This window comes from Belonocnema kinseyi, chromosome 2 (genome assembly GCF_010883055.1).
Source record: "Belonocnema kinseyi isolate 2016_QV_RU_SX_M_011 chromosome 2, B_treatae_v1, whole genome shotgun sequence".
NCBI classification, from domain to species: domain Eukaryota; kingdom Metazoa; phylum Arthropoda; class Insecta; order Hymenoptera; family Cynipidae; genus Belonocnema; species Belonocnema kinseyi.
Window position 1 is genome coordinate 66,110,436 of NC_046658.1, and position 13,225 is coordinate 66,123,660.

The 13,225-nt window shown below is 31.8% G+C and overlaps 1 protein-coding gene across 5 annotated transcripts in view; it reads left to right on the forward strand.

The window, feature by feature from the left end:
• The window catches only part of LOC117168167, a 12,785-nt gene extending 5,569 nt beyond the window's left edge, over nt 1-7,216 (forward strand). Inside the window, exons 7-9 of one of the 5 annotated variants that reach the window (XM_033353605.1) lie at nt 2,904-3,158; nt 3,290-3,681; nt 3,763-7,216. In XM_033353605.1, the coding sequence (XP_033209496.1) occupies nt 2,904-3,158; nt 3,290-3,681; nt 3,763-7,185 (4,070 nt within the window). In that variant the 3' untranslated portion in view covers nt 7,186-7,216. Of the gene's footprint in view, nt 1-2,903; nt 3,159-3,289 lie in introns of all 5 variants that reach the window. The other 4 variants (XM_033353604.1, XM_033353606.1, XM_033353607.1 and 1 more) reach the window with 4 other exon arrangements.
• Nucleotides 7,217-13,225: the final 6,009 nt, after the last annotated feature.

Genomic DNA, 13,225 nt, shown 5'->3' on the forward strand with positions numbered 1-13,225 from the left:
ATATATCTAGTCGGGAGTGGTGCTGACTGAAAACAGATGATTTGGAGCGATTCGCGCGCCATTTGTTGGTCATTCTAAGGACTTACTGAACTACCCTCGTATTCTAAGGGTCAAACGGAAATTTCTTTGTGCATATTTCCAAAGACTGGATGCATACAAGATCGAGAAAAGGACAATGAGCATTACAAAAAATTTCTTTTCATCTAGCCAGTCTGAACAGGCCCTGATCTGATGCTGATTGGTCTTTCATGACCAAACAATTTTCTAATTGTCAAAATAAATCCTGTCACCAAATTTCACAAATAGATAGGGTGTTTATAAATATCAGAATTGAAAAAAAAACATTACAAAAAGGTATTTTTCTCTAATAATATAGTAGGCCATAATCTTGGACTATGCGCGAAAAATGTGTGGGTTATCAAAGTTCACCTTGACCTCATCTCTATTTCGACAATATTTCACTTACAGTAATAGATACAAAATATTTACCATAATATCCCCAACGTTGTCTGTGTATATTTCTGAATTTTTACAAAGTTACGCCTGCTTTACTCAAACTCTAATATATACGTTCGATTTAAATTAAAAAACTGTTCAGCCACCAGAAGGCTAGTTCGACTCAATAGATTGTTTGGTTAGTGCTCAGTGGGTCGTTTGTATATCGTTATAAAGGCTTTGAGTTATTTACAATTTTAAACTACATATAGTGCAAATTATAACTTTATAAAATAAAATTTTAAAAAATATACAGGCTAATCAAATTTTAAAAATAAATTTTCACAAATCCCACTGTCTACCCTAACAGCTACGAACGTCGAGTGGACACCTTAGGAATTTTCAACTGGACCGTTTCAGCCATGTCCCCGGAACGTGTAAAATGTTCGCCTCTTTGGAACGTTCCAAGAAAATCCTTTTTTCACCTGAAGGGGACTCACCGTTAATGTTATTTGTAACAAAAAAATATCTCGTTAACCATAAGAGGTAGTTAAATATGGATGACATTTTTGAGTTTTGAGTACCGCATATACTGCACTATTATTATTATTATTATTATTATTATTATTATTATTATTATTATTATTATTATTATTATTATTATTATTATTACACCATTAAGCCATTTCCCTTTCGGGGTAGGTGTGACTCACTCGGTAGGGAAAATGAGTAGTGTGTGGAAGGGATAGAGATTTTTCAGATTAATCCATAATTCTCTTGCTATTTAAGTAAATAACACGTTCGTTCTGCAACACTGCTCAATATGATATTTATATTATAAACTGATTTTTAGCTATGTTTTCCGGTTTATACGATATTTAGTGTTAAAATAACAATAACGATAGGTCCGCTTCAGTCCATAGTGGGACGTTCCGGACAGGTTTCCAAAGGGGCTGACATTTTACACGTTCCGGGGACATGGCTAGACCGTTTGCAAAGTGACCGCTTGACGTTCCAGACACGGTCCTGGAACATTCCGTGATATTAGGGTAGCATCAGATTAGCTCGTCTAGATGTAGACTAGCGTTGAACCATAAAAAACTTGTCACCTGTACTCAGCTCCTGATTAGACCTCCTAGGCAGCGCCGCATTAGTGGTTAGGACGGTCTATTCGGATACCGACTAGTTCACCGACAATATTCTACACAAGGTTCTAAAATTTTCTATAATATCTTTGACCATTTTACAATATTCAAAAAATGCTCTAGAAGAATGTGGAATATTCTGGAATTTTTATAATGTTACAGAATTTTCCAGATTAATCTGAAATTTTTCAATATTTAGGAATATTCTTCACTTTCCTATAAAATTCTAGGGGATACTGGAATTTTATAAAATGTTCAGGAACTTTGTAGAATGTTCTGGAATTTCTTTTAAAACTTCTTTAGATTTACTTTTGTAATATTTTTAAATTTTCTAAAATATACGCATTTTTTTTAGATAATTCTGCAATGAATTCTATAACGTTCTAAACTCTTCTGGATTTTTTAAATAGAAAATTTTTAAGGTTTTTTGTAGGCATAATAACAAAATTATGTTGAAATAGATTATAGAGGATCAATAACTACACATTTTTAGTAACTCTGTCATTAAAAAATGTTGAAAACTGTGAGAAATATGGCTGCTACTAAAAAACAGGTTTTTATTATAACTTGCGTTGTGCACGAAAACTGAATTTTTGAAACCTTAAAAATCGAAACTTTTGGAAAAAATCGTCGCCATTTTTCTGAAAATCCAAATTTTGCTAAACCCTTTTTTTCTCACCTACAAATAGGTAGTAATCGATCCTCTGTAGTCTATTTCAATAAAATTTTGCTCACACGGCTAAATAAAAATCTTAAAAATCCCTTAGCATTACTAGATTTAAACACCTGAAATATTTTGTAAATATTTTAATCAGTGAAAATCCCAAAGAAATCAGTAAGAATTCACGGAAATTGCAATCATTTTCACTGATTAAGCGGATTCTTCGTGGATTTCACTGATTAAACTCTTTAAAAAGTAGAAACTGATTCTCAGTGAAATGTAAAAACCTAAATTTTTTTGAAATTTTCGAATATTTTGAAGTGTTTTTATAGCTATTTGTGGACTTTTTTATAGCATATTCTAAATTTTCTAGAATGGTCCGGAATGCTTCACATTATTCTGTTATTCTAAAATATTCTACAATATTATTGAATACTCATCTGATTCAGAGTATTTCAAAGTATTCTGAAATCTTTTAAAATCTTCGTGTTCGATATCGAATGTTTTAGAATGCCCTAGAATATTTTAGTAGTTTCAAGAATGTATCAAAATTATCTAGAAATTTTTATATTTTATAAAAAATGCTGCAAATTGTCCAGCAACAAATTTTAATCTTAGTTTTTTCTGTGCTCTATAGTTCATAATATGTTGTTTTTAATTAGAATTACGTCATATTTGGACGGATGGACATCGTAGAAAAAGTAATGCAGATCTCGTAAAGAAAATTAATCAGGAAATTTGGTACTGGTCAAGCACAGACGAACGAGTTCCAACATCAGGTAGTTTCATTCCATGGTGTAATAGTCAGGATAATACAAAAAATACAAATTGTTTAAATTTAGATAGAGAAAATCACAAGACACCTGTAGTTTATGGACTCAATTGTAGAAAAAAACAAACATATGTTTGTCAGCCATGTAAGTTTTAAATCTTAGAATCATAATAACTACTCCCATAACTTTATAATAGTAAATTACTCATATGGTACTCGTAATTTCAAATATAAGTTTTTCTATTATAATTTCGCTCATTTGTTCTATATTTTCAGGGACAGGACATTGTATTTCGCACCGAGTACAAGAAGATTTACTCAAGAATTATGAGTTTCTGAATTTATATTCGAGTCTTGTAAACATCAAACCGGTAAAAATGCCTGCAATTGCGTTAAGTCTGAATTCTTCCAGGGGAACTCAAGAGGACGTGTCTTATGTTTATGAGGATATGAGTAACATGCAAAAATTGCATAGCTCTGAATCTTATTATACGAGTTCAGTGGCCTTTTCAATTCCACATCAAGTGACTTATTTACTTGAAAAGACTACTCAATCCATAAAAAACGAAACCAGAAAATTTTATAATCCAGTTGTTGACAAGTTTCCTAAGGATGGCGAAGAAAAATACGATAATGAAAAAGAAATTTTAAAAATTAAAACAGACGAGGTAAATCAAACTAATTCACAAAATTTGATTTCTGACTTCTTGAGTCCATTATTTCATTTTACACTACCATCTTTGCCGCAGTTTGGTATTAAGGTAGTCAGTGCTGAAGTAACGACACCAAAATCGGAAGTTAAAAAAATTTCCGGAATTTCTAAGCCTAAAGGTACTACATCTAAAAATTTTACGAGATCAGCAAAAATTGATAATCATACTCAAGTTACGAAAAGTAATTTCGAAGATTCTAAAAAGACTTCGAGTAATTTGACACAAAATAAAGGAGATAAAAATAAGAAGGTTATTTCTGAAGTAGCTGATAAAAATGTAGGTTTAGCGAAAAATTTACCGAAAGCGAAAGTTAAGAGTCTTGTAGCAGGAAAATTATATACAACAGTATATACAACAGAAAAAATGGATGATCTTTCATCTGGTGGTTTATATGGTGACGATATTGACTATTCTGAGACTTCATCATCAGGAGCTGAAAATACAGAAATAACGACGCCAAGTGAAGATTATGTCAAACTTATAAAATCGCTAGAAGCATCTGGCAAATTAATTTCACTCTTAAATGAAGATAAAAAAAGTTCCAAGCTGGGTCTTTCTCTTCTCTTTGCTGAAATGCTTCGAAAGAGGATAAATGATGAAGTAAAATCAGTACTTAAATCAGAATTGCAATCAGAATTGAAAAACACTTCACAACAAACTCCAGTCGAACCAACGAATCTTTTCGGAAATCCTGAATTTACTAATAAACCAAAGGAGCTATTAACAATTGTGGATACTAATCGTATGGATCTTAAAAATATGGAAATGAATAAAAATCACAATGTTAAAAGACCCTATGAACATGACTCAATTCCACCTTATTATGCATCCAAATCTCCTTTGAGAGTTAAACTTCTCGACAACGGTACAGGAATTCCTATATCCCCCACTGTTTCAGAAATTCGATCGAATTTCGATGAAAATAATTCAGAAAAACTAAAGGAAAAATTAATAATAACTCCTAAAACTGATCAGAATAATAATTCGTTTGATTTTCAGTTCTCAAATTTCAACCCTCATGATAAGAATTCAATGTTGCAACTTGGAAGGTTCCTGAAGGATATGTTCGCTGGAAGAAATCCTAACGCACAACAAATAGATTTTAATTTGATAACTCGAAGGGATATTTCAGCAACTAGTAAAGTAATAATTGACTCAGAAAATGAGACTTCGACGCAAAAAAATAATTTACAGGATCCAGTTTCTCAAAATGAGAATAATAGAGAAATTACTACGGTTACTACTACTATCGTCACCGCTACTCCTCAATCAGCCAATGAAAACAAAAATTTGAAGAACTGTCAAAAAGAGCTAGATTATTTAAAAAGAACAACTTCTTCTGAGACTTCCTCTGATAATTTGCGAACAGATTATTTACAAGAACAATGCCAATATTTACCTATTCCAGTACCACCTGCTCCTTCCAGGATTCCCAGAATGTCCTTTGAAAATGTAAATGATTATAGTTATCAAAGTAGTTATCCAAATGCTGAAAGCTTTGTGTATAATGTTTTCAAGCACCTAGTAAAAGGCATCAGAATTGACATAAGGGAAATACAACTAAAAAATTACATGATCAAATTTGTTAGAGAAATATTGCTAAATCCTAAAGAATTTAATTTTAATTCAGATTCAGGAACATCTTGGCATGAACCTTTAAAAAAGATTTTGAATTCTTTGAATGGAACGGCAATCCGATTTCATGGTGAAAAAGTGCAACTTCGATTCGGAAGTTTTGGGTATAAGAAGAAATCCAAACCTAAATTGAAAGTTGTAACGTATATAAGGACAACAGCATCTCCAGAAATGCATCTTTATACAACTCGTGGTCTTCAGACACGTATTGGAATATATGATGGCCAAGATCAAATCCATCAGATTCAAAATCCTTGGTCAGATTCAGATCCCTCAGGAATAATTGAAGATCCGCTAAACAATATTCATGTAAGTAAATATTTATTTACTCCTGTTCAACCAACAAATAACGATTTAAATAATCATAGTAAACACAGAATTATCAGTATTGTATCAAATGTCAGACGATTGAAACAAAAAAATAAACCGGGAGTTGGCCAACCAGATCGTTCGGAATCGAACACTAAAAGATGGTCACATCTCAGAATTGGGAAGGAAAAATTGAAAGAAATGAAGCAAGTTCAAGAAACGGAATCAATGCCAGAAAATCGAGATTTTGAAAATAAGATTTTTTCATACTCCGGGGGTTGGAAAACTCATAGAACCTTAGGTTCAGGGGAAGATATTAAGCAAACAACAAATTTTCGTACAGAATCCAAAAATTTTGACGAGGTCAAATTACAAATTAGTAACAAATTGTCAAAGAAATCTATAACTGATGCAAACGCGGAAAATCCATTCCCGGACTTTCCAGTGATTAATTTTGATATAAGAAGAGCGGAAGATTCGTTTAAAAATGGATTCGAAACAATAAGAGTAGGAAAGGCTAGTACACATGTTGATTTGAGCAATGTATCATCAATTGTTTCTGTATACGTTTTGATGAAACATCAGAATAATGCAGAAAGTGAAAAATATTCGCTTCCAATTTTAGAATTTCATGTAAGGATGCCTGCACATTCTCTTCCTGTGGGTGCAAAATATAGTCCAGATTATAGAGCGAGAAAAGTGGAGCATGATCAAATTCAAGAATCTAAAATCCCAAGTAACCCGAGAAAATTAGATTTGAAAATAATTCACAGAGCACAAGCAACTCGAAGAAGGAAGACAACTGAAGAATTCAAAATAACTAAAAGAAGAACAACTCAAGAACCGCAGAAGAGATTAAAATCTCAAAAATCACGAAAACTAAGAGTTCAGACTCACAACAAACAAAGAAATGAAGATCAAATCAAAGATTTGGATCTGAAAAATATGAAAAATCACACTGATTTGAATTCTGAGAAAGCGAATGATTTTCTAACCACTATTTTTGAAAATGTGACGAATTTTAAAAGTGTTGCTGATTTGAGAAGGAAAAGACTATTGTTGTATCTTGCACTGAAATATTTAAGACATGTCGCTGATGAAAGACTCGAAAATAAACCCAACGAAGGCGAAGAAAATTCACTTAAGACTTTTATGAAACTAAATAATGAGTTTCGACAAGTTAATAGAAATTCGATGCCGAATTCAAATCTTAGGGTCCAGGATCCTTTTCCAGAAGTTCAGAATTTGCAGCAAGTACCATTGTACCCAGGTTTGGATAATAGAATGCTTTTTAATCAAGTGGAAAATGATTTAAATCCAAATCGTGGATTATTAAATCAAATGCCTTTATTAAACTACAATACAAGGAGATATAATGATATGCCTTTTAAAATTATAAAAAGATCTTACAATCTAAGAATGCGTAGAAATGTAGAATCGTCCAAGAATTCCAAGTCTAGAACATTATTTCTGGACAATAAAGAATACAATAAAAATCAGAATAATAATCCATGAGAGTATATCATATTAATATGTAAATTATATTATTTTTATTGTTGAACATGTGTAATGGATTCTGTAAATAAAATTTTTGAAACTGAAGTTTCACAAACCTGTGTTCGTAGCTATTGATTTATCCAAAGAAAGTCGATTTTCCTTTCAGTAAGAATTAGAATTATTTTGGAAATGAGTAAAATCAGTTCATTCCATGATGAATGGTTTAATATCAAGCAAACACCATAACGGAGTTTTCGTTTGTCACCCTTGTCTTTAGGGGTGCTGCACAAGGGATAGGAATAATAGACAGTCGCAAATTTAATTATAGAGCTATGGTTACTTCAATAGGTAATTTAATTACATGTCACATGCACCAGGAGTTTATAGTTAAATGCATACGAATAATGATAGACTGCAGTTCCGTGGTATAACTATATAGCAGGTTCTAAGCTAGATAAAGAAATTTGTGAAAATAAAAATGAAAATTTGTATTAAATTCTGAAATTATTTGTCATTTTCGTTTCCTCATTTACTTACCATGTTCCTCCGTTTTCAGAGTTTGTACACACATTAATTAGAAAGGCCTTTTTTATGTTCACAGTAATTTGGTGAACGTAGACTAAATATTTTTATTATCCCTAGATACTTATTAAATAAGTATTTTTTTCGCTTTAAAACATCGCATTGTTTCAGGTTTCTCTTTTTGTTCTTAAAGGCTAATTAGCGCTTAGCTCGGTTGTAATAATAGGTGGTTGAGATAGTACTGTATGGGGTGCGTTTCTCCAATCTTAGGCCTCATTCAACCACTTGCTAATAAAAATATGAAAATGAGACTAACATGTCCCTTGCACGAAATGTTAATAAAGTAAAATATTAGACATGATTAATTGTATAATTTAACATTGATAAAAGGCTGCACGTATTTTAAGAATAGCTCAAATGCGACAATAATTAATAATCCAATTTGTTCCTGTAAAAATTATAATTACAAAATGATACAAATTTATAATTTATAAAAGATAAGTAACAATTACTGAATCTGTAACGGCCTTGGAAAAAAATATTAGTTTTACATTTTATAACATTAAAATTTCGGTTTTATTCATTAATGTTGAAGATATTATTAAGTGCAATGCACACTGCAATATTACAAATTTCAGATAATTAAAAGCGTTTATAAAACTACGATAAGCATTTCATTTAAAAACCCGAAATACTTTTTCATTCTTCTATAAATCAGGGGTATAAATTATTTTGGTCCTTAAAAGCACCAAAAGGATGCAGTGAAAAGATTACCATACCAGAAAAAATTGAAGCTTTTTCTTTCACCATCATAATGTGCGAGTCAATGAAAAACTGCACGGAGAAGCTATTGGTTTTAAAATTGTGTATTACAATATTTGCTTTCACCAGGGTTATATGAAAATCTAGGATATTGCAGAAAAAATAGTATTACTGCCACAGCGAGACGAAAAAATACTTTTTCCTTATCAATTATAAATATACTTCAAATTTACTAATTGCCATTTAGAGTTAAAAAGACAAGTGGTCTAGCTTTTTTGGTTTCACCTTTTCTGGAAACAGGATTAAAAAATATTACTTTACCATTCAGAACTCATCAGCCTAACGATGTTTCAAATAGTGCTGTATACCTAGGTACATATATATTGCAACTTTTGGAAACATTTTATAGGGTGTTGCTAAATGTTTCTTTTGATGCAATGTTTTATGAACTAATTAAATTAATATGTGCTCAATATGAAACAATTTGTCACAGGCTAAGGAAAATTGATAATCAATGTGACAATTTTTCGATAACAAAATATGTCGATCATCATGTTCTTATTCTGGATCTTATTTCAAGCACACAGTCCTGCTTCATGTAGGTTATGACTCCACTTTTTTTTCTTTAGTTTGATTACATTGGTTCTTGTATTTTCAAAATTATTGAGGTTAATAAATATATTTGTATCATATAAATTAGGTGAGTAATTATGATTCTAGTTGTATATTAATGATTGTTTAAATATTTTCGTTTTTGGATTGTAGCTTAATTTACTCAGCGTCGAGTTTTTGACGATGGTTGTCTATTTAATCTGCATGCTGTTTCAAATATTTTGGTACTGTTTGTATGGAAATGGATAAACTCTAATGGTAATATTTTTCATTATGTATCAGAATTTTTAAATTAAAAATTCTTTTGAAATACGTGACTTATTATTATTTATTGAAATTTAGAATGGTTTGTTTAAAATAACATTGAATTTTCAGAAAAAAGTTGTGATTGATGGTGTATAAAGTAGCAACTGGATATATTTCGACTTGATAGAAAGACAAGATTTAAGGTTAATGATGCAAATGAGTGCATGAGGAAAGATCATATCCCATCATGGTCGATGTACTTTGAGCTTGAAACTTTTGTTTGAGTAATTATTTATAAGCATCTATAAAATAAAAAACATATGTCAATTGTATAAAAAAGTTCTTTTATTACTTTACAGATTATAAAAATATCCTGTAGGCCTTTGAATGTATTCCAACAACGCGAAAAAGCGTAGAAAATATTTTCGAAAAGTATTATTATTATTATTATTAAAGTATATTATTTTAGTATTGTCGATGAAACATATCAAATTATATTTCGGAGTTTCTTCCTAGCAGGCTAGGTTATTTTATTTTGTCATGCCGGTATAATTGATCATTATTGTTTCTGTTAGAGGTCTTTAAATCGAATTGCCTAATAATATAAAGAAAGCTCTTTTCAGTATCCCGTGTGGAAAAATGGAGGGGGCCCCCGTCAGGGTCCACATGGATTGCCCTCATGCCTTATGGAATCCATGAGGGCAATCCAGACGTGGTTCCTTATGGAAACGACATGCTAATCCATAGGGGCCCAACATGGGCTTCTCTCATGGATCCCTCATGGTTGCCACCATGACAGCCCCATGTTATCACATAAAATATTTACCCTTCCGACTTAGAAATTTTAATCATTGATCCATTATCTATGGAACATTCATATTGTCAGAGTTCGAATTTTGAAAAAAGTGTGATCGAAGTTTCGTCAGAAATTCGCTGTTTGCAAGTCTGAACTCATGAAACCATAAAATTTGTGGCGTCAAAAAAATATTCACCCTTTGGACTTTGAAATTTGAATCGTTGATCCGTGAGTGCAATCGAGCTGGGTCCCCTGCGGGTACACCCAATGGAAAATCCATATTGTGAGAGTTCCAATTTCAGAAAAGTGTCATTCATTTTTTAACAGAAAATCGTTATTTGTAAGTCTGAACTCATGAAACCTTAAAATTAGTAGTGTCGAGAAAATATACATGCTTTTGACTTTGAATTGTTTATCCGCTAGGGCAACCGAGCTGGGCCCTCACCAGGGACCCTCATGGAACATCCATATGGTAAAAGTTCGTATTTCAGAAAAGAGTCATTCAATTTTTGACATTCATTGTTTGTAAGTTTGAACTCCTGAAACCTTAAAATTTCTGGTGTCAAAAAATATACGTCCTTTGGACTTTGAAATTTTAATCTTTGATCCGTGAGAACAACTGAGCTAGTAACCCTACGGGGGTCCCTATGGAATATCCAAATTGTGCGATTTCGAATTTAACCCGTTAACCCCAGGCGAGGGGGGTTAACTTGACCCAGGCCGAAATTTCAAATCGGCGCAATTTTCAAACCAAGCAAGGAGAACGGTTCTTACCCACACCTAAAAAATTCTACTTAAGGATAGAAGCCTCACGCACAGTTTCGACTTGCTAGTATCCTTCAGTCAGCTACAGGGTTCATTCAAAATGCAGTTCGGGTTGATTTTGACCCCCCCCCCCCTGGGGTTTACGTATGCATTTCGTCAGACCACACTTGGGGTATTTTTACTATTTTTTCTGTACTAGCGAGGTCCTCTGTGTACATATTTAGTTAAAAAAATTTGTTGTTACTAAATAAATGGTTTTGCATAGAAAAATGTGTATATTTCTATCAAAACCTCCTACATTCACACTTACAATAATGCATGAGTTCATGTTAAAAATGTAGGGTTTTAAGTCTGTAAAAATTTCTTGCAAAATTTTTTCGTTGAAAGGCACACTCTGTCCCTTTAATTTCCTTTTGAACCGTTCAATTTGATTAATTTGTCTCTGAGTTATGAATTTTCGAAAAGAAACTAGTTTTTTTTATGAGTTTATTTGTTTATTGTTAAATATATCATCAATAATTTTAAAAAACACATATAGAGAAATTATACCTTTCAAGTAGAAGGTTTAAACAAGAACCATGCATTTTTTCAGATTTGTAGGAACACGTTTCGATTTTTTTAAAGCGTCGGGTCGGTTTGACTCCCCCCCTCCCTGGGTTTAAGTGTTGCAAAAAAGCCCTGTCATTAACGGGTTAAAAAAAGTGTCATCCAATTTTTGACAGAAATGCATTGCTTGTAAGTCTGAACGCATGAAACCTTAAAACTTGTGGTGTTGAAAAAATGTTCACCCTTTGGACTTTGAAATTTGAATCGTTGATCCGTTAGGGTAACCGAGCTAAGTCCCCTGTGGGGGCATTATAGAACATCCATATTGTGAGAGTTCGAATTTCAAAAAAGTGTCATCCAATTTTTGACAGAAATGCATTGTTTGTAAGTCTGAACTCATGAAACCTTAAAATTTGTGGTGTTGAAAAAATATTCACCATTTGGACTTTGAAATTTGAATCGTTTATCCGTGAGAACAACCGACCTGGGCCCTCGATGGGAGCCCTCGAAGAATTCCCACGCGTGGAACTTCCATGCGAGCCCCCGTCGGGGGCCCTCATCTTCAGAGGTCTCAGCGGGACTTTTTCCACACGGGATATTAGAATTTTTATATAAATTCTAAACTAAAGAAAGAAATTCAAGACATATTAGTACTAAACTACTAAATGTTCAATAAATTATTTGAGGATTCAAGAAGGGGCTAAAGTACATGAAAAGTTCAATTTTTTAAGCAAGTTTTTTGCAAGCTCTCATTAGTGTGGTTCTTTTTTATACTTGGGGGAAATTTGTTTACAAATTTCCTTGCTTCCATCTTTGGTCGAATAACCAAAAAAATTATTTTCCAGTAATAGCTAAAATGGCTGATATTAACCAGTGCATCAAAAACTAAAAAGTTTTCCATTGATTAACATTTAGAATTCAGAATTCAGAATACGTCAAAGAATGAGAATCAATCATAACTTTTAGGTTAAATGATTTGAAGGCTCTTTTGTATTGTTGGTCTCTAAGGAATACTCCAGAAGTGACAAAAAATTTTACATCATATTGAAGTTGTTCAAAGTTTTGAAAATTTCTTTTTGTAAGTCATTATCAATTGGTAAAATTTTAACCCATTAACGACCAAAGCTATCTATTTTATAACATGAGATTGACCGCAAAATTTATGGGTATAACAAAACAATAAATATATCAAAAGTACTGTTCCTTATGTTTTTGGGTGAGTCTAATTCGAATCCGTCGTCAAAATTTGAATATTTTGACTTCAAATTTAAATATGGCGGTTTTTGCATACAAAATGAGTAAAAAATGTTTGACTTTTTTATTTTTATAATTTTTTTAAGACATAAAACGCGTTAGTATCTTAAAATTTCTTCAACCGTCGGTGCCCAAAATTGTCGGTGTCCCAAAAACGGTTTTTTTTTATCTTCGTTGTTTTTATCAAAAACTTTAAAGTTTTAAAAAAAGTTCCATTAATTAAAAATGTCTTGAAATTAACCATCGAACACTATGACATTTCTTCAGAATTTTTAGTAAAATTTTTTGATTTTTCAAAAAATCAAAAATGTTTTCTAAAAAATCTAAAAAAAATCGTAGTGTTCTATGGTTAATTTCAAGACATTTTTATTCCATGGAACTTTTTTTTAAACATTCAAGTTTTTGAGAAAAACAAAGATGATGGAAAAAACCAATTTTTGGAACATTTTTGCATTTTGTCCGCCATTTGGGAAGAAAAAACATATATATAAAAATTTTTTGTTAAAGTTTAAGAATTTCGTGCACCGATGGTTGAGAAATTTTAAGATATGAAAA